Source organism: Mauremys mutica, chromosome 16 (genome assembly GCF_020497125.1).
Source record: "Mauremys mutica isolate MM-2020 ecotype Southern chromosome 16, ASM2049712v1, whole genome shotgun sequence".
In the NCBI taxonomy this organism is placed as follows: Eukaryota; Metazoa; Chordata; order Testudines; family Geoemydidae; genus Mauremys; species Mauremys mutica.
In genome coordinates, this window is record NC_059087.1 from 22,338,746 (window position 1) to 22,364,828 (window position 26,083).

The window sequence follows — 26,083 nt, forward strand, 5'->3', positions numbered from 1 at the left end:
AGGTCACACACCCCCAGAAAGCACCATGTCCCAGCACCGAGGGGAGTGAATAGATCAGGACTCTTCCCCGCTCCCCCGGCTCCATGTCCCAGCACCGAGAGAGAAGTGAATAGCTCAGAGTCTCCCCCCGCCCCCGGCAGGCTCCTGTCCCCAGTTCTCGGGGTGGGGGGGGGGGAGACGTAGGCAAGTCCACCTCATCCCCAGAGAAAGCGAACAGGCTGCACTCCCGGCAGCAGGCTCCGCCCCTCCTCCCCGGAGGGTCACCGGGAACGGAGTGCGGGCAGGCCCAGCACGCAAGCGCGTCAGGTTCCGTAATGCTTCTGCGCCAGTGGGCCGGCGGCGGCGGCACGTGAGCGTGTTGTGGGCACGTGACCCGCGCGACCGGAGGCCCCGCCCCCCGTGCGCGAGCAGAGTCTGAGCGGCCTCGCCTTGGAGCTCGGTACGCGGAGTTTCCCCTTCTCTTTCTCCCGGGCCGGACGCCGTCGCCGCTTCCCGGTCATGAGGCCTGCCCGCCGTCGGCGCCCGAGCACGGCCCTGTGGCGTGGCTACTGAGCAGCCCCCCCGCCGGGCGGGGACCCCTTCGCTCTCCTCCCTGCTCACAGTCGCCGCCATGTTGGGCCGGGAGCCGCAGCGGGGCCGCCACTGAGCCCCGGAGCAAGTGAGGAGGAGGAGGAGGAGCCGGGGCTTGGCCACCGCCGCGCAGCTCGGCCGCCCCGCAGCCGCCATGGCGGAACAGACCTACTCCTGGTGAGCAGCTGGGCCAGGCTGGCGGGGGAGGCCCCGGGGCCGGGCGGAGGGTCGGCGGGGAATGCGACGGACCCGGGGATGGGCCGGGCGGAGGGCGGGCTGGTGTGTGCGGGGATGTGTGAGAGAGGCGGCCCCCGGGGACGGGCTTGTGGCTGGGAGCCGGGGAGCAGGTGGTGTCCTTGGGGACGGGTGGGCAAGGAGCCGGCGGTGCATCTCTCCTCGGGGACGGAGCGGCGGCGCGGAGACCGGGCTGTAAGGCCCCTTTCCTGCCCCAGGGGAGCGTGTCAGAGCCCACAGGAGGCAGCGGGGAGCTCTGGGCGCGAGGCCCGTGGTGTCGGGTAAACCTGTAACAGCGGAACTGGGCGCTTAGCCCGTTTATAGAAATAACTGGGGGAGTCACCGGAGATCCTCCCTTGAACGGCTGCAAATGTAAGTAGGCCTCTCTGAACACCGAGTGCAGCGCTCTCAGCCCCTTTTGTAGCAGCTGGAGGTCCTTTTAGGTTCCTTGGGCACGTTCATGGCTATAGGTGTTACACTAAACTCCTCTTAGACCCAGAGTAAGGAGGGAAACGTTTCCTGCAGTTAAAAGGTAGTGGGTATTAATTCTTCCTAACTTTAGCTCCAGATCCATATCCAGATCAGAACATTTCTCTTGATAAGACTGTGTGGCAGAGTTTTTTCCCCGGTGAACTGATAATATTGTATACAGGAAATAAAAGAACAGGGTGAAGAGACCAGTGAAACAGAGCAACTGAGAATAGGGGACATTGTGTGTATGTCCAGACCCTCTGTCAGGCCTAGTTGGGATTCCAGATTTGATTACTTCCATAGTTTGCTTTTGATGATTTAAAGGATTAAAAAGGAAAATATTTCAGATAATCTAATTGTGCAAAAATGCCAGATGAACAGCTGAATTGCCTGGAAGAATATTGCAGTACTTGCATTGTAGTGCTTTACTCTTTCACATTTTTTAGCTATTTTGTTGTTGTAAAGCCAAGAGTAGTTTTTTTGTTTTTTTGAAAATTTTATGAGATTATTATTAAAAGAGGAAAAACTTGATCTTTTGACCTTAGGGTGTACCATCTGCAGAGGGGGCATTGCATTTATTCAGTTGAGCCAATGAGAAAACTTTCCACTCTAAATGCTTCTGAAAATCTTAATTGCTACCTTTGATTCCCTTTCTCGTTTAAACAGGTGTGGTTGTTATTGTTACATATATATATATTTTTTAGAACAGTACTAAAGATAACCACCAAAAGCACTTCAGTTTTTATTCTGAGGGAGATTAATATTTCTGTAATCTATGTACATTAAGCAAGTAAACCCAAAGATAGGAGTTAGCTGGGATTTTAACCACTTGATACATTAATAGAGCTATGGCTCTTCCTTGCTATAGCAGAACAATACATGTGTCTCAGAACAGAGTGAGTAATTTTGCTTTTACCTATATCCGTTAATATAATCTATTTTATCTGGTGTTGTTTACACTTTATATGTAGGGCTTTAATCAACATAGTGTGGGGAATGTGGTGAGAAGAATGGTAAAGACCTAGTTCAGAATTGAACACTTCTATTTTATATCTTTTGTGCTCTTTTCTGCCTGCAAAGCATTTGATTATTCATCGTCCATCAACAATCTCTGGATTTCTTTATATAAGTATGGTAATACAGTTCTGTACATAATCTTCTGTGGTACCAGAAGTATGTTTGTTTATTGTAAAGGAGAAAACCAGTGTTTCTTGGGAGAGCTGTTGAATAAGTGGTGCTGCTGTGCTCTTTCGCAGTTGGTGGTTCATTTCCCCTCCATGTGCTAGATCTAAGCCTCTTTTTGTGCTTTAATTGGCAGCTTTATCAGAGTGAATGGCTTTTCTGTCCCATAGGATAACACCATTTCTAGCATCTGAGTATCCTGCCTTTAACAGCAGCCAACCCCGATGGAAAAGTGGGACAAAAAACTCCCATAAAGCACCTTCCCTACTGGACAGCTGTAGGTGTAAGGTGGGAGGATTTTTCTGACGCCTATGGGGCTTATCTTCTGTCCTGAAGCATATTTGATCCTCATCTTACCATGGATAACTATCAGTGTTAATCAGAGTCACTTAACTTTGTAAATCGAGATAATTTAAAACTCTAATTCCACTTGCATTGAAATCTGGAGACTGCCTATGTGTTATGTGAAGTATTTTCTAAAATAATTACAAAAATTGATTACAGGACACAAGCATTGTCTGAAATGATTTCTATAAAATGAGATAATATACCATACTATGATTTTCTCAAAATGTTTTAAGATGTCAGTTGATAGAAAAGTTAATTTGTAAGTGGTGAGGACATTGTAATTTTGGTATTTCACTGTTTTACTCTCTTTGTATTACCGATATAAAGCTGAAATTTTATGAAGTGTTTTCTTTAATGTTTTAATTTTACCTGCATTTTTATTTCACAGTGATTACTTTTCTTATGTTAAGGGCCATTGTGGAAAGGAGTACTGATCCCTTTTTATCATGCCTTTTAAATACAGCAAGTGCCCTCTGACTTTTCTTCTCCAGGCTATTTCTTGTAAAATCTTCATATTTAAACCCTATCCAGAACAGTAACTGTTTTTCTTTGGGCTTTTTCAATCTCTGCTGTATTGGATCTATCTGTCCATTTAGAAACTAGTATTTCAAAGGGGAGGTGTACCATCCTAAAAATGAGTAACAAGAATTTATTTTCTGGCATGACTATGATTAGTGTTTTCCTGGGAATGGCTAATCTTGATATGCAATGTGGAACAAGTGGCAGAAGGAAATGTTATTTTAAAAAGTGTTGAATTAAAATGCTTGCTAATGGTGAGTGGGGAAACTTTCTTCCAAGTGCCTGCAGTAGTCGAATGAAGCTCATAAGAATGTAGTTTGTTTCAGTGCTACTGCTTAAAGTTCTGACCAACAGTGAAACTGAACTGATGCAATTACCATTGAATTATTCTGGAAATTCATGAGCATCAGAGTTATGGGCTTAATCCTCCTCTGGTAGAAGGTGACAGCAGAAGTATTTCATATGGGGTTAGGAGAGGCAGAGTGGGAATCTCTCCAACCTATCTTCCAAGCCAGGAAGTGGGTCTGTGTTGAGACTGTCTCATCAATCAGAAAGTTTTCCCTCTTTAGGAGCACCAAGGTGAGGGAGGGGGAAGTGGCTGTCTATCATAGTAACTGCAGGGGTGTCTGTGGCAGAGGTTAATAGGTGGTGAAGATTCAGACTTCAGACATAGAAAAGTCTATGCCAATACAAAAGAAGGGGATGAAGACAGCAGGAGCTGTGGATGGTAACTTAGTGGAAAAAATCCAGCCCCTCTTCTCCTGTCAGCTTGTGGTGCAAAGAGCACACTATTCTCTCTAGGGTGCTTCCATTGGATCCTACTTGGAAGGGAAAGTAGCATGAATCTCTTATTTGTCTCTGGTTAGCAGGTGTCTAAGGCTTTGGCTACACTTGCATTTCAAAGCGCTGCCGCGGCAGCGCTTTGAAGCGCTAAGTATAGTCAAAGCGCCAGCGCTGGGAGAAAACTCTCCCAGCGCTGTCCGTACTCCACCTCCCTGTGGGGAATAACGGACAGCGCTGGGAGCGCGGCTCCCAGTGCTGGGGCTTTGACTACACTGGCGCTTTGTAGCGCCGCAATTTGCAGCGCTATAGAGGGTGTGTTTTCACACCCTGCTGCAGCGCTGCAAATTTGTAAGTGTAGCCAAGCCCTAGATGTTCAAGTCCTGATGTAACTCCCCCTTTTTCTTACCCACTCTGGAAATAGTCTGTTTGGTTTCTTGCTTTCTGAAGCCATAAAAGATTCTCCAAAACTTGGTTTATACAGAAGACGAGGAGAATGAGGATTCCTCCTAACAAAACAGAAGTATATTTCCTTTATAATTTCAGACTCACCCTCTCCTAATAGTATGGCTAAGTGTAACATAGAACATTGTACATCTGAATATTTTCCATGGGGATGTTGTCAGGGAGGATGAAGGATCTGAGTGAAAAAGCAGATCTGTACTCAGTCAGTAGCCTTTTAATTCTGATTTGGTCACTTATAAAGTTCAGGGTGAAGATTCAGGCAGTAGAATGGTCCCTGTATTTGGCGTCAAACTCTTGGGGTATGAAGAAGTGGTATTAGGAGGAGGCTTCTCAGCCCAGTGCAGAAAAGATGGAAATTAATTTATTACTATTATTTAGGAATTATTAACAGGTTCATTAATCCTTTCCATGTAAATATTGTAACCAAAACAATAGTTACAAAACAGCCATTACAACAGCGAGATTTTGCTTAAGGAGACTTTATACAGAGATATAGTCATCAAAGCTTTCTATTTAATAGGGTGTTCACATGTTAGAGTCAGCATCGTTACAGTACCAATGATGTCATTTTTAGTGATTTGATTAAATTGAGTGAAATCTCTGATTACACAATTAGCAGACCAGGTATGTCTGTCAAGTTTTAATATTAAAAGAAATAGGTCAGGTATGCTTGTATGGAAATTCAGTTTTGTGAACTGTCAAATGAGTCAGCAAGCAAGGTGCTCTCAAATAAGCACAAACACATAATGCCATCCTTTGTCCCATGATGATTTCTAATCAGCTTTGTGTTTATAATGTATTTAGATTCAGAATTCTGGGGTCTGTCTTCATGTCATAGGTAACTTGAGTTATAACTCAGTGTTGCCCCGAACTTAGGTCCAGGCCGCCCCTCCTCCCAAAAAAAAATTTCACTCAAGTTTGGTTTGATACTTTTAATTCAAGTAGTCTGGCACATCAATGGGATATACAATACACTATAGCTTAAGTTAGCACAGATCTTCAGCTGCAAAGAAAATCACTCTGTGCAGCTCAAGTGTTGATTTGTAGCATGGCTGCTCTCACTTCAGCTAGGCTAACTTGAGTGAGCTCTGCAGTGAGGACACTTTCGGGGTGTGAGGCTGATTACAATAAATGAAAATATAAGAAGGTAATTTTTAATATATTAACTTTTTTAGGAGAGGAATCACAGAATATACAAGCTAAATTCTCCCCTTAATTAATCATACCACCTGAAGACTTCAGTGGGAGTTGTGCTCATATATGAAGATAGAATTTAGCTTTTACTCTTAAGTTTGTCAAGAACTGAAATCTACATCCAAATTCCACTGTTAACCATTGTAAATCTGTATTATCTGCCATCAGTGGAGTTGACCTATAGTAAATTTGGAATAACAAACATTACTTATATGTACCTATCTTCGCCCTTACTGGATTGCTCATTGGTTAAATCCCTTTTCCCCTGTGCTTTGCCTTTTTAGACTGTGCACTAACCTAGGCAGGGACTAGACTAAAAAAGACTTTGGGACAAGGAGCAGGGGGTCAACTGAAGCTGGATGGGAAGTAGTACTGGCATTTATGTAGTTAAATGATAACTCAAGGTTGTTTCCAGTTCATGAAGTAAAAAACAGTGGGGACTAAATAAATTGAGCACAGTGCAAATTTTATAATAACTTTAGCTTGGATTAATGACAGATGGCTTATATTGGCCTTGCAGCCATGCCACATTCTGCTGTGATCCTGTCTGATATCAAAACTATATAGGGATAGGTAGGACCAGTACTTGGATTCGAAATCTCCAAAAGCTGTAGATGTACTGCTGCAGGCATGGTGTTGGTGATTCTGTGGGTGGCAGTCTTCTTTGCAGATCAATATTGAGCCAGTCTCTCCCAGTAGTGTTAAGGGGTATTCTACTACAACTGGAGGTGATACTGTCTGCTGGTTTAAATGTAAAAATTGGGGTCCTGAAGTCATTAAAGAGATTAAAGGAGATTGTAGGAGTATTAATGCAAGTTTCATGATCAGATTCCAACTTGAGTAAAACATTTTTCTGTCTAAATTTTCCTTGCAGTTTCCGGTTTTTAAGAAGTTATTTATTTATTTTTTTAACTGTTGCTATGCATAGTTGAACAGTCCCTTTATTTCACCTCAATGATGAGCGTATCTGAGTGGGGAAGTGATCATTATTTACTAGAGCTGTTGATTAATTGCAGTTAACTCAAGTGATTAACTCATTAATCCCGATTAAAAAAATTAATTGCGATTAATCACAGGTTTAATCGTACTTTTAATAAAGAGACTACCAATTTAAATTGATTTAAATATTTTGGATGTTTTTCTGCATTTTCATATATATCTTGTATTCTGTGTTGTAGTCGAAATCAAAGTGTATATTCTGATTACAAATATTTGCACTGTAAAAATGATAAACAGAAGAAATAATATTTTTCAATTCACCTCATACCAGTACTGTAGTGCAATCTTTGTCCTGAAAGTGCAACTTACAAATGTAGATTTTTTTTTTGTTACATAGCTGCACTCAAAAACAAAACCATGTAAAACTTCAGAGGCTACAAGTCCACTTAGTCCTATTTCTTGTTTAGCCAATGGCTAAGACAGATACGTTTGTTTACATTTACAGGAGATAATGCTGCCCTCTTCTTATTTATAATGTCACCAGAAAGTGAGTACAGGTATTTGCATGGCACTTTTGTAGCCAGCATTGCAAGGTATTTACGTGCCAAATATGCTAAACATTCATGTGCCTCTTCATGCTTCGGCCACCATTCCAGAGGACATGCTTCCATGCTGATGATGGTTGTTAAAAAAAGTGTTAATTAAATTTGTGACTGAACTCCTTGGGGGAGAATTGTATGTCTCCTCCTCTGTTTTACCCGCATTCTGCCATATATTTCATGTTACAGCAGTCTCGGATGATGACCCAGCACATGTTGTTCGTTTTAAGAACACGTTCACTGCAGATTTGAAAAAATGCAAAGAAGGTACCAATGTGAAATTTGTAAAGATAGCTACAGCATTTGACCCAAAGTTTAAGAATCCAAAATCTGAGAGGGACACGATCAGGAGCATGCTTTCAGAGGTCTTAGAAGAGCAACACTCCGATGCGAAAACTACAGAACCCGAACCACCAAAAAAGAAAATCAACCTTCTGCTGGTGTCATCTGACTCAGATAATGAAAATGAATATGTGTCGGTCCACACTGCTTTAGATAGTTTTCAAGCAGAACTAGTCATCAACATGGAGGCGTGTCCCCTGGAATGGTGGTTGAAGCATGCGCATCTGTCACGTAAATACCTTGCGATGCTGGCTACAACAGTGCCATGAGAATGCTTGTTCTCAATTTCAGGTGAGATTGTAAACAAGAAGTGGACAGCATTATCTACTGCAAATGTAAACAAACTTGTTCAGCCAATCACTCAGACAAACAAGAAGTAGGACTGAGTAGACTTGCAAGCTCTAAAATTTTATATTGTTTTATTTTTGAATGCAGTATTTTTTTACATAATTCTATATTTGTAAGTTCAACTTTCATGATAGAGATTGCACTTGTATTAGGTGAATTGAAAAATACTATTTCTTTTCTTTTTACAGTGCAAACACTTGTAATAAAAATAAATATAAACTGAGCACTGTACACTTTGTATCCTATGTTGTAATTAAAATCAATATATTTGCGAATGTAGAAATCATCCAAAAAATTTAAATAAATGGTATTCTGTTGTTGTTTAACAGTGTGATTAATCGCGATTAATTTTTTTAGTCTCTTAACAGCCCTATTATTTACCCTTAGATACTTTACAGGTGTGTTGCATAAAATTAGTTAATAGTTTGTAAAGAACTATTGAAGAGCAAAATATTTTAAAGTGTCTGACTTCTCTTGAGACCTAAACTCTCATTCAGTTGTGAATTCCTAGATGTATAGATTCTTAGATTGTAAGGCTGGGAGGGACCATTGTGATAATCTAGTCTGACCTGTATGGCACAGGCCATAAATCTTCCCCAAAAGAATTCCTAGCCAATATCTTTTTAGAAAAATATCTAATCTTCATTTAAAAGTAGTTAGTCGTGGTGGATTCTCCTTTACTAGGTAAATTGTTTCAGTGGTTAGTTACTCTCACCGTTAAAAATTGACATCTTATTTCCAGTCTGAATTCACTAGCTTCAACTTCCAGCCTTTGAATTGTATTTATCCTTTTCTCCACTAGATTAAAAAGACCATTATCACATTTTTTTCCTCATTTACATACTTACAGACTGTAGTAACCAATTCAGTAACCATACTGCATCCCTGTATCTTGTTTGGCTGACTTCTTTCCATTTAGTCTAATTAAAATGCTACAGAGAAATGATAGTATAGTTAATCACGGCAAAAAAATTACCCCATACATTTAGAAAGTGCAGAATGGTATCTGACCAAGTGCACATTTCTCCAACACAGGTTATGCTTTTGATCAGTTATTCAAGTTAACCTTTGCTTTTGATCATTTACCATAGTAATACCTCTTTATACTTTTATCCTGAACCCAGGATATAAATGGAAGCTGCTGCATTGTGTTTTCATACTTCTTCAGACCAATTAAAATGAATCTTCAGGATCTGCTGACACTTTGTAAGATAGCAAATTTGTATAGAAGTGTACTATATGCATGAACTGGTTTCAGATTGAGTAAGGCCTTGGACTTGATTGTCAGGATCTACAGTATCATGGACAGCCTTTCTTTCCTTTCACAATGAGAAAGCAGTGGCCTTTTGGCAATATAGTTGACAAAGCCTAGGATGAAGCTTGAGATAAAGACTTAACATATTCTCTCAAAAATGCTGAACTATGAAATGAAGTACTGCAGGAGATAAGATGGAGCAAAAACAAACAAAACTGTCTTCAGGTATGCCTCAAAGTCCATACATTGCAGGAAAGCTAAAGTAATAACTGGTGAGAAAGTATCTCACTTCCTAAAACAGTAGACTTCCCAGAACCTGGAAGAAGGGAAGGTCAGATTCTGATATGTCTTCTGTGTGAAACTAAATGACTTCTTTAGTGCTTAGGTCAGGGGTGGGCAAACTTTTTGGCCCAAGGGCCACATCTGGGTAGGGAAATTGCATGCAGGGCCATGAATGTAGGGCTGGGGTAGGGGGTTGGGAGGCAGGAGTGTGGGAGAGGGTGTGATGTGCAGGAAAGAGCTCAGGGCAAGGGGTTGGGGTGCAGGAGGGGAGCGGGGAGTATGAGGGGCTCAGACAGGGGGTTGGGGTACAGGAGGGGTGTGGCAGGGGGCTCAGGGCAGTGGGTTGGGGTGCAGGAGGTGTGTAGCGGGGGTTAGGATGCAGGGTGTGTGTGGAGTGTGGCAGGGGGCTTGGGTACAGGAGGAGTGTGGCGGGGGCTCAGGGCAGGTAGTTGGGGTGTAGCATAGGGCTAAGGGCAGGGGGTTGGGATGTGGGGTACAGGAGGTGTCTGGGATGTGGGCTCTTATTTTTCACATAAAATGTTAATGTGCCTTGCTTAAAAGTGGTTAACATCTTGACAAATCTGCTGCCCTGTTGCTCTATCCTCTGTTGTTGCTTCCCAGTTGCTAGGATCTACCTGATATGCTTTCAAGCTCAACTTGAGTGTGATCGAGTGATCCAAGGGGTTGCATCCCTGACCATGTTGGCTACTAACTATTGATGGACCTGTCCTCTATGAACATACCTAATTCTTTTTTGAACCCACTTATACTTTTGGCTTTCACAGCATCCCTTGGCAACGAGTTCACCAGGTTGATTGTGCATTGTGTGAAGTACTTACGTTTGTTTAAAACTTGCTGCCTATTAATTTAATTGAGTGACCCCTGGTTCTTGGATTAGGGAAGTATTATTTACCCCCTTCACGTATTCATTCGCTCTACATCGTTCATGATTTTATAGACCTCTATCATATCTCCCCTTAGTAGTCTCTTTTCTAAGTTGAAGAGTCCCTGTGTTTTTAATCTCTCCTGATGTGGAAGCTATTCCATACCACTAATTTTTGTTGCCCTTTTCTGTACCTTTTCCCTACTTTAGTGTACCTTTTTCGAGATGGGGTAACCAGAACTCCACTGAGTAGTTTGTTCTAGATTATATTGTTTATACTGGGCACTATGAAAATGGGTGCCTTGTTTTAGGTGACCATAAAATATGGCTTTGGGTATTCTCAAGACAGCCATATGAATGAGATACCTAGTGCAAAGCAGCTGAGTTTTTATGAGCATACTTTGAATTCCAGACATCCAACCATGATATCAATATTGGGAATCTGGTCCCACCATTTGCCCCTGTTAACAGACCAAAAACCATGCATGTAGAACTGATCAAGTGGTGGCAATGTGTTGTCCATGTTTCAAAATCATATAGAAGCATTTTAAGTGTGACTGCCCAATCGACATTTAGCTTAGTGCTTATTTTGATGCCCCTATCATTCCATAGGTGGTGTGACAGCATTCCAAATGCAGCACTGACCTTGGCAATGGGTAATCTCATAATTAATTGTGGTGTTCTGTGACAGCATACTACCTAGGTAGCAAAACTTCTGCATGAACTTGAGCGGAGTGTTGATCTTAATTGGGTAGAGTAGACGTGCATTCACTGCACAGGCTGGTACAGTACATCACTGTTCTTTAAGCCGATTGTGAAACCAAAACAATTGTACGAGTGAATTGATCAGTTATAAATTGACTGTCATTAATTGAGTGAGCAACCACTGTACAGTCATCGGCAAATAAAAACTTAATGAGTAAATCTGCCACTTTTGTGTGAGAACCACAGTGTTGCAGATTGACACAGTATTTATCCATTTAAAACTGATGGAAAGTTGTTCAATGTCATGAAGAGCATCCATAAGCATAGCCAAAAAAGGATGGAAAAGAGTGGGAGCCAGTATGCAACATTGTTCGGTGCCTTGGTGACTAGAAAGAGGTCTGATACCTTGCCATTTTTCACCCCTTTGGCTATCATGGAAGGCCCAAATGACAGAAATAAACTTTGCAGGGCATCCAAAGATGAACAAAAGTTTCCAGTCCATCATGATTTACAGAGTCAAAAGCTTTAGCTAAGTTGACAAACACCATATGTAAAGACCACAGTTTAGCTTCCAGCACTTTTCCTAAAGCGTACAGTCTGTGAAAATCATGTCTGTAGGTCCCTGTCCTGACGAAAATCCACATTGAAACTTGGGGAGATGGTTTCCACAAGATAGATGGTAGGTCTGTTCAGTGTGACCTGTGCAAGAATTTTCCCAGCAACAAAGAGTAAGGAAATGCCCTGGTGATTATCACAGGTTGCCCTCTCACCCCTATGTTTATAGAGGTGGACCATGTTGGCATCTTTGAAATTCTGTGGCACTGATTCTTGAAGAGCCATGTGTGGTGCCTTGCATTGTGGTAGCAACCCTGCTTATAGATCTTTACTGGAATGCCATTTGGTCCCAGTGCTTTCCCTTGTGACAGCTGCTTTATTGCTGTTATGGTCTCATAAGGTAGGGGCTAGTGCAAGTTCTTTTAATAGGCAGTGTGGAAGAACATTAATTGCTTCCTTGGAAATGTTGGAAGGGTGATTGAGAAGCAAACTGAAATATTCCATCAATTGGCCAAGTATTTTTTTGGTCAGTTTAAGAGTTCATTGCCATCCATTGTACGTACAGGGGTTATCCTGGGTTGTACATGGGGCCAGACACCGCACAACGCCCAGGAAAAAAGGCTTTGTTGTCAGTTGTTACTCTGCCACTTTCTTTTCCCACCAATGATTTTTAATTTGCTGAAGTCTGTTCTCAATGGTGTGTTTCTCTGATATACTGCATTCCTAGCTGCTGAATTTTTGTCTATTGTATAGGCTTGATGGGAACTATGCAATTATTTAAAGAGCGGATATACTTTTGGGGTCATTCTCATCAAACCAGTCCTGATGTTTTCTCTTAACAAATCCAAGAACTTCAGCATCCATATTATATTTTATGTCCCAAAAAATGTTTCTAGGCTGTCTCAACATTCGAGGCTTCTGTAATTGAGGGAAATGCTTCCATGAGTTGGTTGGAGTTCAAACTGTTTGCCACAATTTTCCAGGCTTGAAATACTGATTTTCTTCATTGACATGAGTTGCTGTCTCTTTCTTGATAGCATTCAGAGGGACACTTGACTTTCACATGATTATCTGTGCCTCTCATGAGTGAGCCTGACATTGTGAAGATCACTTCACTGTACAATAACGTAATCAATCATGAGCCACTGTTTTGAATAAGGGTGCCTCCAGGTTGTCTTATACTTGTTACTTGTTCAGATACTATGTTGGAGATGACTGGGTTGTACTTGACACATTTGGAAAGCCATTAGGTTGTCGTGGAGTCAGTAACAAACCCTATCATATTGCCCCATGATGCATCATCACGAGCACCTCTGGCTTTTAAATCACCTAAAATGATGAGCTGATTACGTGGGATCAATCTGATGATAAGGGTGTGGTAGAGAAGTCATCCTTATCCTCTGGATGGATCATGAGAACTTAATTTCAACAACTTTCTACTACTTTGTTATAAGGAAATTGGTCTACAGGAAAATCTCAGTGTACAAAATGTATTTTGGTAACAGTTATTGTGCTTGTACGTAAATGATTCAAAATAAAAAAAAATTGGAAACAAATTAGTCGTGGGTAGGGAGAAATGGTGTGAAACACAATAGTATGAACAAATGTTGGGTCAAGGCTGTGTAATGTACTTTGAAAATACAGTACATGTTTCATTAATCTTATTAAAACTGTTGAAATGTAAGTATTGCGACACTCCTTTTATTCTGCCAGTGATGCTAGCCTTGATGATCCTTTTCTCCCACAACTTTTCATGAAGCCTCTATGCATGGAATGCTCTTCCTGCTCTGGTCTGCTAAGCCACTTTACTCATTCGTATTCCTTCGGGAGTTCTGTTTGTGCGCCCTGTGAAAAAGGAAGCTGTCTTTCTATCCTATAGAACCACCATGATGTGCACGTTCTGAAACTGAGTAACTGTGTCATTGTAGTGTTGTAATTCTTACATTGTGTTGTTCATCTCCACTCAGCCATGTTTAAAATTTGTAAGCTCCTTAGAAGGGAACATGTACTTCTGTTATGTTTTTGAAGCATTTACCAGACTTATGGTTATTAGGAAAAAAAATCACCATTTAAAAAAACAAAGTAATTTATGAACAGTAACAAAACAAGAGTTATAATAGAATAGTCCTCCAATACCACATCACAACAACATTCAAAATTGACAAATATAGCAAGAGAAGTACAAATGAAGTCTGTCTTTTGGACATGGGCTAAAGGTGGAGTGGCTTCTTAAGACTACATATTTCACTTTGGAATTTTTACAGGAACCCTTCTACTATGTTGTTTTTTTTCTTTTTAAATCACAACTTCATTTATCTATAATGGCAAACATTAACAAAGCAATTCCTTGATATGCAGTCTTGCACATAAAATACCTCCTTAATGCACAGTGTACGTACAAGGAAGTCACTGATATGCAAACCTATTTTATAGCCTGAAAATACTGCCAGTAAATAATCTAACATAATAGAAACTGAAAGAGGTCTACGACAGTTTTGGAACGCCATTGACCTCTCCCACACCTTTTGCAATCTTAAGAAGTTAATGTCACTTCTAGATCTGTTTCTGTCTGGGTTGGGTGAGCTTCCTTTACGCTCTCTGGCTGTTTGGAGGCTCCTGGTCCTAGATGTTTTCCTGTATGTCATCTGGCACTTGGTTGTAAACAGCAAGAATAGCCCTTCCTCCCCTCCTCCCGTTCTTTAAATACTCACTTTACCTGTAAGGGTATATCTTCACTGAAGTTTATTCCAGGCTAGCCTAGTACTGGTGTAACGTTCCCACCTGTGGCCTGAGTAATTGCCTCTACAATGTTGCTGTACTGCCCATGTGCTGGGATGGATTTTTGGTGGATATTCTAGTGGTGCATTAAACTGGACTGCTCTATGAATTCATTTGCAGAGTGCACTCTCGCTTTCTCTCACCTAGCATGGAGCTGATTTCTGGTGTAATGACATGGGAACAATACTTCATTTAAACAATTTGCAAATGGAGTTACCTTTTATTAATGCAGTCAGTTCTGAAGGCAAAAGCAAACAGCATTTAGTAGTGAGAACTTTTAAGGAGAATGCCATTAAAGAATTAAGTCTGCAAATCAGTGATTTGTACTGCACCCAGTGGACTTGTCTGCCTGTCTGCAGCAGAAATGGTGCTGGTGCAGGCAAATACGGGTTTAAAATGCTGAGCCAGTGCAGGTGACTTGAGTACAGAAGAAGGGAGGAAGTAGACAAGTGCACCTTTCGGGGAGTTGTGGGATAGCATTGGAGGACTAACAGCACCCAGACTTGATTAGCCAAGTAAGCTGGTTACCAGCCTGGGCTGAAACAAAACCAGAGCTGGTGTCTGCTCGGTTGGGTTGTGTGGACGGCAGGAGTGTTAGGGGAAATGCCCAGGCAAGAGTTTGGGCTAATTTGTCTTCACTCCGACAGTACATTTGAGTTATTCCACTTCAGCTAGTCTAGCTAAAGTGAGTGCAACCAGTCTGCAAAAGAACTCTTGAGCTACTCAGTGATTGGATTAGTAGTTACTGAATTGTTATAACTCAAGCTGCCCATTGCATTACTAGCTGAAGTGTCAGCAGCATTTTAGCTTCAACCGTCTCTCCCCTGGACTAGCTAGGTCGAGTTCAAAGCTCCACTTAAGATTTTTGTGAATGTACAGGAGTCTGATTAGGAGGAAAAATTGAGTTATACCTCAAGCTAACAATGCAATGAAAATGAGCGATTAATTTCTTGGCTGTCTCTGGGCTCAGGGAAAATGTCTCTCTTCATACTTAGTCTCTTTTTTTCCTTTGAAGCCTTCAAAGATTCAATTCAGGGCTTGTCTACCCTGGCACTTTACAGCACTGCAACTTGCTTGCTCAAGGGTGTAAAAAACCACCCCCCGAGCGCTGCAAGTTTCAGTGCTGTAAAGTGCCAGTGTAGACTGGCTCCCAGCACTGCTGCACTTTCTCCTATAGAGGTAGTTTTTTTTCTTTTTAACAGTACTGCGGGAATGAGGCTTGGTGGGGGGCTCCGGGTGCGGGGGGCAAAGGTTCAAGTGCATGGGGTTTCATGACTTGGTTCTCAGGCGGGTGAGGCTTGGCCGTAGGGTCTGTGTATGGGAGAGGTCTGGATTCATTGGGGTTGGGCAGGCAGGGGAGCAGCTCCCTGTACAGTGACCCTTCCTCCCACAGCTGAGGAGCAATGGGGACTGAAGATGGGAAGCTTCCTGTACTCGGAGAGGTTTCTGTGGGCAGGGCCAGCTGTAGGAAGTGCGGGACCCAATTGGAACATTTTCGGCGGGGCCCTGGCAGGGATGACAAAAAAAAATGTAAAAAAAAGGGGGGTGCGGGGCTGGCTGTGGGCAGGGGGTGCAGCAGGGGCTGGCTGCGGGCAGGGGATGCGGGTACAGGGGGTACAGCCCACCCTGTACATTAAGTCCTCTCTCCTCCCTACCCCACCAGGGTAGCAGCAGCAGCCCGGGGGTCGGGGGGTATTTAAAGGGCCCGGGGCTCCCCTACTTCTACCACCCCGGCCCTTGAAATAGCGGCGGGAGCCCTGGGGAAGCGGTAGGACTCCCGCGGCTATTTAAAGGACTGGGGCGGCAGAGGCAGCTGGAGCCCTGGCCCTTTAAATAGCCCCCAGAGCCCCCCGCTATCTCAGGGTTCTGGGGACTATTTAAAGGGCCGGGGCTCCCCTGCTTCTACCGCCCTGGCCCTTTAAATAGCTGCAGGAGCTCTGGGGAAGCAGTGGGGCTCCCGTGGCTATTTAAAGGACCAGGGCGGCAGAGGCAGCTGGAGCCCCCCACTACTCCAGGGCTCTGGGGGCTATTTAAAGGGCCTAGGGCTCCCCTGCTTCTACCGCCCTGGCCCTTTAAATAGCCGAGGGAGCCCTGGTGAATTGGCGGGGCTCCTGCAGCTGTTTAAAGGGCCGGGGTGATAGAAGCAATGGGCGCCCTGGACTTTTTAAATAGTCCCCAGAGCCCTACCCCAGGGCTCCAGCAGTGGGGCTCTGGGGGAGCACCAAGTCCTCTAAATTGCCCCCCTGGGGAAGCTTGGCCACCCCAGTGCGGCGCACCAGCTCTTGCCAGTACACCGTACCGGGGCTTGGGCACAGGGGAATCGGGTGAATCAGCCTAAAGCCTGCCCTGTCTGCGGGTGAGTCTGACCCAGACCCAGCCAAAATTAGCAGCTGATCTCGGTGCAGAATAAGAACCACTGGCCAGAGCGTCCCCACCACTGCAGTGATTTACCTTTCTGCTGGCTGCTCTGGGCACCCAAAACGATGTGCCCAGGCTTCTGGGGAAGGGTGTGACACCACTCTTGCAGCTTCCCTTTGCTTCCTCGTCAGAAGTCATTTTTCTGCGAGGAAGCAAAGAAATCTCCAGGGGACATAAATTCTGCATGTGCGCAGTGGTGCAGAATTCCTCCTGGAGTACCTAATGTATGTACTGAAAGCAGTCATATCTGCTCTGTTTTCTTTTTGCGAGACTAAACAAGCCAAGCTCTTCCAGTATCCTTTCATAAGATAAGCTCTCCATTCCCCATATCCTAGTACAGGGGTAGGCAAGCTATGGCACATGTGCCAAAGGTGGCACACGAGCTGATTTTCAGTGGCACTCACGCTGCCTGGGTTCTGGCCACTGGTCCAGGGGGCTCTGCATTTTAATTTAATAAAAAATGAAACTTCTTAAACATTTAAAAAACCTTATTTACTTTACATACAACAATAGTTTAGTTATATATTATAGACTTATAGAAAGAGACCTTCTAAAAACATTAAAATGTATTACTGGCTCGCGAAACCTTAAATTAGAGTGAATAAATGAAGACTTGGCACAGCACTTCTGAAAGGTTGCCGACCCCTGTCCTAGTAGCTCTTCTCTGGGCCCATTTCAGTTTAAATTCATTTGTCTTGAACATGGGTGACTGAAATTGTACACGGGATCCAAATGAGGTCTTACCAATGCCTTGTACGATGGCATTAATACTTCTCCATCTCTACTAGAAATGCTTTGCCTAATACATCCTAGGATTACAATTGCCTTTTTTCACAGCCATATCACATTGGTGGCTCATTGTAATTCAAATGACTTACTTTATTTTCCCCAAATCTTTTAGTTTTTTTTCAAAAATTTGACTTCTGGGTAACAAAAAGCCAAAACTAAGCTGCCATTGTTCAGCAGTGTCAGCATAGGATGACTCTGAAAGAGAGAATCGGGGGGAGGGATAGCTCAGTAGTTTGAGCATTGGCCTGCTAAAACTAGGGTTGTGAGTTCAATCCTTGAGGGGCCATTTAGGGAACTGGGGTAAAAATCTGTCTGGGGATTGGTCCTGCTTTGAGCAGGGGGTTGGACTAGGTGACCTCCTGAGGTCCCTTCCAACCATGATATTCTATGAATCCTCCACAGAGTACTCTTGAGCCTATAGCAAAGTGCACTGAATTGGGAGTCAGCATACCATGGGTCTTTTCTCTTATGCTGACTGGTATAAATAGGTATGCTTTACAGTTTTTAGTGAGCAACGCTTTAGGTTGTCTGTCTTACAGATAAGGTAACTGAGGATCTGATGGGTTGCTTAAGTTGATTTTTAACAGAGCTGAGAATAGATTCTAAAAGAACAAAATGTTCTCCATTTAACCATGCTGAAATTAGGCCAAATCTAGGATATTAAAAAAAAAAAAAAAAAGGCCGTCTCTCTTTCTGTGGAAACAGGGTGCGAGAGAGATGAGAAAAATGAATCTGTTCTTCCCCAAAACAAACAGCTCTCCACTTATCTTAATTTCCTCTGGGAGGATGTTACACTGAGGATCCAGGAGTAAGCCAGTAACAATGAGGTGTTTCTAGGGGGCAAGGAGGACCCTCCAGGGAAGGGAGAGGTCCACAGTGACAGAAGACCAGCAGGGTGTCCAGTAAATACTAGATTCCCCACCTACAGCCAAGGCAAAAGAAGCTCTTCAAGAAGACCTGTAACATTTTAACTAACACAATAGCATTTCAGACATCACATCTGGGGCAGAAAATGCTGTCAGCAAATTCTTAAGTATTTGGAAGAATTACAAACGTTCATTTTACATCATAGCAAAGATTGACAACTGTATCAAATACCTGCTAGCGTAAGTAACAGCAACATATTGGTGAAATATAGCCCTTGGCTGCTGGAAAGGAGGAACAGGCTGGGCCTTGCTGAGGGGTTTCATCTTTGATATCCACCTTGCACTTTTTAACTTGAACCAAACCCCCTTCCCAGCTGTTGTAAGAGTAGAAGCATTCTTAAGAGACTTATGACAGAACCTTCATTACTTCCACCCCTTTCCTGGTGTTATGAAGGAGTGGATGGTTTTGCAACTTTATGCTTCCTCCAGACACCTTTTTGGTTTTATGCATTATTTGACTGCTGCTGGTCTAGCTTTCCTAAGCAATAGCAGAATATCACCATTCTTGTCAGATTTTCTGTTGCTCTGGGGTATTGAATAATAGTGAACCTGATAAGTCTTATCAATTTGCCTAGCAGTGAAAGCTCTGACTAGCAGCAAAAGGCATTGAAACTGTTTTTAGATTCCTGAGGACAACATTGCATCAGCATACATTTGCTTCATTTTCACTAGGCAAATCTTGCAACTATAAAGGCTAGAAACATTTTAAAAGAAAAGCTAAAATTTTGCAGGAAATTGTATACACCCCACATTCTCCTCCCTCCATCCCCCACTTGCCTGGACACTAATTCCTACCCACCAGAGGGTATCATAGGGCATGGCTACACTTGTGAAATAGAGCGCATTAAAGCAGCCCGGTGCGCTCTAACTTACGACGCAGCCACACTGGCAAGGCACGTAGAGTGCTCTGACTCGGCGTCTAGAGCGCCCCTGGTAATCCACCTCGGCGAGTGGAATAATGTCTGATGCGCCCCCACTGGAGCGCCATGGAGCCATTGTGGATGCCCTGGTCTGTTAATGTCCTCTGATCGGCCTCCAGAAGTGTCCCACAATGCCTGTTCTAGCCACTTTGGTCATCATTTTGAACTCTACTGCTCTGCCTTCAGGTGACCAACCGTCAGATCCACCCTTTAAATTCTCTGGGAATTTTGAAAATCCCCTTCCTGTTTGCTCAACCAGGCGTGGAGTGCTCTTAGCGAATTTTTCCAGGTGACCATGCCTCCACGCACCAGGCAATCCCCAGTGTGGAGCAATGGCGAGGTGCTGGACCTCTTGAGTGTTTGGGGGGAGGAAGCTGTCCAGTCACAGCTGCGCTCCAGCCATAAGAATTATGATACCTTCGGACCGATATGAAGGGACATGATGGAACGGGGCCATGACTGGGATGCACTGCAGTGCAGGGTTAAAGTAAAGGAGCTGTGGAATGCCTACTGCAAAGCCTGCAAGGCAAACCGCCACTCCGGCGCTGCCCCCATGACCTGCCGTTTCTACAGAGAGCTGGACACAATACTTGGGTGTGATCCCCACCTCCACTCCGAGTGCCATCGTGGACACTTCAAAGCCCAGTTCAACAAGGCAGGAGGAGGAAAGCGGGAGCGAGGGTGCTGAGGAGGAGAGACTCCTTGGAATCCCTAGATGCATGCAGCCAGGAGCTATTTTCAAGCCAGGAGAAAGGTAGCCAGTTGCGGCGGCGGCCAGTGCTTGGGGAAGGACAAACACCAGAGGAGGTGCCTGGTAAGTGGCTTTTATTTTGGGAAGGAAGTTATTCGGTGCGGGCTCTTCGGGCGAGGAGGGTTAGGGCTGCATGCATGCCTAGATGTGGAGTAGAGTGTTGATGTGCTCTCTCACATTGTGGTCATCAGCCTCAGTGATCTCTTCCAAGGTCTCATCCAGAACTTGGGCAATGCGCTTGCGCAGGTTTCTTGGGGGGAGCCACTGTGGTCCTTGTCCCAGTCAGGCTAATATGTCCGCGCCACTGCCGTGAGGGGCGGGAGGACCATTGCTACACACAGGCAAGCTGCATATGGGCCAGGGCAAAAGCCACATTGTAGTAGAAGACCCTCCCTTGCTTCCCAGGTCACTCTCAGCAGCGAGATCTTCCAGGATGAACTTCTGCGGAAAATGTGGGGACAGTGTTCAGTATAGGGGCCCCCTGCAGCTGTTGGCTCTCCCCAAGGCACAGAAACCCAGAGGACAGTACAGCCATGAAACAATCAGTCCCCCTTGACCCTGTGCTTACTCACCATTTTGGGGCTCCTGTGGGTTATGTGCGCTCGCTTTGGGATGGGCAAATTATGCTATTGTGTAGACTGAGCTTGCCCTTAAGTATGGGGGAATCATTGCTCTGTCTGGTGTGAACAATGCTGCCTCTGTTAAGTGTTGCATTTTTACCTTTACAGATGCAACCTTGAGATCTCAGCCATCCGTGTTATCACCGGCCAGAAGACTGCAAAGAATTAGGAAGAGGCCATGTGGAAGCGAAGAAGACATGCTGCATGAAGTAATGCAGCAGTCACTTAATGAGAATCTAAAAGCGCAGGAGTGGAGAGAGAGTGAAAGGAGGATCTGCCAGCAGAATGTGGATCTCCGGCACAAAAGCGCAGAGCTCCAGCAACAAACCATGGGTTGGCTGATAAGCATCATGGAGTGCCAAGCGGACTCGATCCAGGTGCTCATAGCCATGGAGGTGGAGCGCTACTGAGCCTGCCCCCCACCACCCCCCGCATCCCTTGTCCCAAAACTCTTTCCCTTGTGCCCCCATGTCACCTCCAATCCACTTTCCCCAGCATCTGGGTTCTTATCACCACCAGCTGCCTCCAGCACCTGTAGCTTCACCACCCAGCCCTGCAAACTAGGACTCTTACCCACTGCACTCAACGCCCATCACCATGCAGTATAGCTATCCTGAAGTGCAACACTCATTGCACAGCACTCCAGACAGAGAGGCTGAGTATGAAAACAGGACATATGCAAATCTGTGATTGTATCATTCCCCACCCCACCCCTTGCCCTTTCTGTTTATCAGGCAGTTGTGTTTCTTTTCAATAAATAAATTTTCTTTTCAATAAATGGATTTTTTGGCTTTGAAAACGTTCTTTATTACTGCATAACATAAAAGATACCTTAGCCCAGGAAAGCAACAGGCACTGCAAGTCAGCGTAGCAAACACAGATTTCTACTAACATTGGAACCACTGCACTTCACTCCTGTGCAGGGCACCAGACATTACTGGTGACTTTCAGCCTCAAATTGCTCCCTCAAAGCATCCCTAATCCTTGCAGCCCTGCACTGGGCCCCTCTAATAGCCCTGCTATCTGGCTGTTCAAATTCAGCCTCCAGGTGTTGAACCTCCAAGTTCCATGCCCGAGTGAATCTTTCACCCTTCCCTTCACAAATGTTATGAAGGGTACAGCATGCAGATATAACCGCAGGGATGCTGTCATCGGCCAGGTCCAGCTTCCCATACAGAGAGGTCAGCAGCCTTTTAAATGGCCAAAAGCACACTCCACAGTCATTCTGCACCAGCTCAGCCTCTTGTTGAACCGCTCCTTGCTGTCAAGGTTCCCTGTGTAGGGTTTCATGAGCCATGGCATTAAAGGATAAGCGGGGTCTCCAAGGATCACAATGGGCATTTCGACTTTCCCTACGGTGATCTTCTGAATTGAGAAAAAAGTCCCGGCTTGCAGCTTCCTGAACAGGCCAGTGTTCCGGAAGATGCGTGCGTCATGCACCTTTCCGGGCCAGCCTGTGTTAATGTCAATAAAATGTCCACGGTGATCCACAAGCGCCTGGAGAACTATAGAGAAATACCCCTTCTGATTAATGGTCTCGGAGGCTAGGTGGGCTGGTGTCAGAATTGGAATATGTGTCCCATCTGTCGCCCCTCCGCAGTTAGAGAAACCCATTTGTGCAAAACCAGCCACAATGTCATGCATGTTACCCAGAGTCATGGTTCTTCTGAGCAGGATGCGATTAATGGCCCTGCAAACTTGCATCAACATGATTCCAACGGTTGACTTTCCCACTCCAAACTGGTTAGCGACCGATCGGTAGCTGTCTGGAGTTGCCAGTTTCCAAATTGCAATAGCCATCTGCTTCACCGTCAGGGCAGCTCTCAATCTCATGTGCTTGCACCGCAGGGTGGGGGCGAGCTCCTCACACAGTCCCATGAAAGTGACTTTTCTCATCCAGAAGTTCTACAGCCACTACTTGTCATCCCAGACTTGCATGATGATGTGATCCCACCACTCAGTGCTTGTTTCCCAAGCCCAAAAGTGGCGTTCCAACATGGTGAGCATGTCTGTGAATGTCACAAGCAATCTCGTGTCATATACGTTACTAGAGTCAGTATCATCATTGGAGTCTTCACTGTCCGTTTGGATCTTAGGGAGTAACTTGACTGCCAAACGTGACGTGCTGGTGAGACTCGTCAGCATATTCCTCAGCATTTTGGGCTCCATTCTCGCAGACCGAAAGGGAAGACAGCATGCGCAGCACAAAAAACGTTGAAAGATGATGCCAAATGTGGATGGAAGCACAGGGATTGCTGGGATGCGAACCGATGTATCACGGGGCGTTGGGACAGGACCCAGAATGCCCCTCCCCCCTCCCACTCCCTTCCCAGAAGCCACAGCGCCAGAATGGGAAGAGGTGCTTTGTGGGATAGCTGCCCATAATGCACCGCTCCCAATGCTGCTGCAAGTGCTGCAAATGTGGCCACGCCAGTGCCCTCGCAGCTGTCAGTGTGGACAGACTGCAGTGCTTTCCCTACTGCGCTGTCCGAAGGCTGGTTTTACTCAAAGCGCTCTACATCTGCAAATGTAGCCATGCCTTCAGGCTTTTCTGTAGTGCTCGTCTGTTTATTTCTGGGCTTTGTTAGCTGCATTGTTCCAGAAGGTTGCAGCAGTCCTGGGTTATGGATGTTGGAGATGTTTGGTCTTGGGTTGCAACACAGGCTCTGGGACCCTGCAAAGTGGAAGGGTCCCCGAACATGTTGGAGAGGTGATGCAGCTAGATCCAGATCTGCTGATAGTAGTGAAGATCAGGATCAGGATGTGGAAGTGGTATTGGAAGTGAACTGGGAGCCAGAGGAGGTGGGTAGAACATCGCTTTCAGGCCTTCTCTTGAACAGGACATAAAGGTATGTTGGTAGACTGTCAGATGATGCACTGAAAGATTAAATTGCTTGACCAAGGTTATAACAACAGAGATGGCAATAGAACCCAGGTCTAAGCTGGTTGGGACCTTGGAGATCTAGATTCTATTCCGAACTCTGCCATTGTTATTTTGGTCAGGTCAGTTAATTTCTCAATGCTTCAGTTCTCTTATCTATAAAATGGAAATAGTGTCTGTCTTTTTGCTTTAGAGATACAAGGATAAAAAGTGCACTATAAGTGCTAAGTATTAAGTTGTATTGGTGGTATTATCATGCTCTATATAGGAAAATTGAGCTAATGCTGTTCTTATTTTTCAGGCTTTCTTTTGGTCTCTTCTTCCCTCACCTGTCTGCCAGTTCCACTGTTGTGGTATGTTTTGATTTGTCAGTGGTCCCATTTCATATAATATTCAGGGGATCAATTGAGCTCTGTGCAAAAAAGAGGGATAGTTGGAGTTTTCACACTGCTAACTAATGGAATGCCATGTAATCTTGAGACGAGTCTTGCCTGAAATAAATGTAAGCCCTGAAAATCTCTTTGAAGGTTCTAGGGCTATTGAGCATACAACATTCAGCATCAGAATCAGTGCTCAGAGTGCGAAATCATATGATTATATTAATGTAGGGATGGGAGGGTCCTCTAGAGGTCATCTAGTTCATCTCCCCCCACCATGCTGAGGCAGAACTAAGTATACCTAGATCATTCTTGACAGATGTCTAAGGCCTTTTCTATATGAATATTTAGTTCATGGCAAGCTGGGTTGTAAATCTACCTTGCACTAATGTGCTGCACACTAAGAGTATGTCTACACTTCCACTAAAAGTTCTCTAGCGTTCTTTTTTACCCTGTTGAAAGCAGAGTAGATCATAGTGCACTAGTGAACTTCTGGTGTATGTAAGCATGGTCCACACAGACACTTAGAATATGTCTACCTTGCAGTTAGATACCTGCGGCTGGCCCATGCCAGCTGACTAAGGCTAGCTAGGCTCAGGCTAAGGGGCTCTTTTATTGCAGTGTAGATGTTTGGTCTTGGGTTGCAACACAGGCTCTGGGACCCTGCAAAGTGGAAGGGTCCCCGAACATCTACATTGCAATTAATCGGCCCTGAGCCCCATGAGCCTGAGTCAGCTGGCACAGGCCAGCTGCACGTTTTAATTGCAGTGTAGACAGTGTAAGGTACTGAGTGTCTGCATGAGCTCTGCTGCCACACACCAGAAGCTTCCTTCTGCACTTTGTTCTACTCTGCTTTGAAACAGGGTAGGACAAAACACTAGAGAACTTTTAGTGCAAAGCGGCAGGGTCCAAACAGTGTGAGGTAGTTTACACTCCAGCTTGTTGGAAACTGTGTTTATGTAGACACACCCTAATTTGTTCTTAAAAACCTCCAATGATGGTATTCCACAATTTCCCCGTTAACCTATTCCACTGTTAACTATCCTTAGGTTTAGAAACTTTTTCCTAATATCTAACCTAAATCTCCCTTGCTGTAGGTTAAACTGATTATTACTTGTCCTATCTTCAGGTGGATATGGAAAACAATTGGTCACTGTCCTCTTTATAACAGCCCTTAACATATTTGAAGACTATTACCAGGTCAGCCCTCAACAGGATGAACTGATTTAAATCAAAGCGGTTTAACTTACCTCGACAATGGGCAAACCAGAGAGATATGAAGTGCTGCTGTTTACCAAGATAGTATGTATCAGTAGAAGAGACAGGAATGGAAGCAAGCACTAGTGATATGGGCTGTCTTGAGAAAGTTGCATTGACTTTCAGTGTGCGTGCCAAAATAGAGCACAGTCTTTGCCTTAAGTTCTCTTCTTTGACACCCACAAATCAGCATAAAGTGCATTACAAAATGAATAAAATTCTGCATTAATTGTTCTGAATCCAAGGGGTTCAGGTAGCCATTAATGCTTTATAATGGCTTAAGATCCATATGAGCAATAAATGTCTGTGTAGCCTGATTTGGGCAATTTATAGTATAAAATCTCAAGTTTCCTAAAAACTGGGGGCATTAATGACTGAGCCAAAGTACTTTTTCTACTGCCGTTTCTATATCTACTTCTACAATAAACATGCTTACCACGTAGTGTTTAATTTTCTTTAAATCTTTGTGGTGCCAGTATCTTGAGCAGGGGCATGGTAGGCTGGGAAAGGAGGGAGAGTGAGCAGGAACCAGCTTGGCAACGTGGTGGTAGGGAGCCAATACCCGGAGAACAGTAGCTTAAATCTCCCAGTGCAGCTGTATTATAGTACAGTTCATAATACTTAATGATACAGCTCCACTCTGCAGCATTTTCTGGGTGATAGTCAGTATGGCTGTCCACATGGGAGTCTCGTGT

At 44.3% G+C, this 26,083-nt stretch overlaps 1 protein-coding gene across 1 annotated transcript in view; it reads left to right on the forward strand.

Annotated features, from left to right (window-relative positions):
* The first annotated feature begins 375 nt into the window (after window positions 1-375).
* Window positions 376-26,083, forward strand: part of SPPL3 (signal peptide peptidase like 3) — a 139,703-nt gene continuing 113,995 nt past the window's right edge. The window contains exon 1 of the mRNA XM_044990527.1: window positions 376-747. Within this exon, the coding sequence (XP_044846462.1) occupies window positions 725-747 (23 nt within the window). The 5' untranslated portion in view covers window positions 376-724. The remainder of the gene's footprint in view (window positions 748-26,083) is intronic.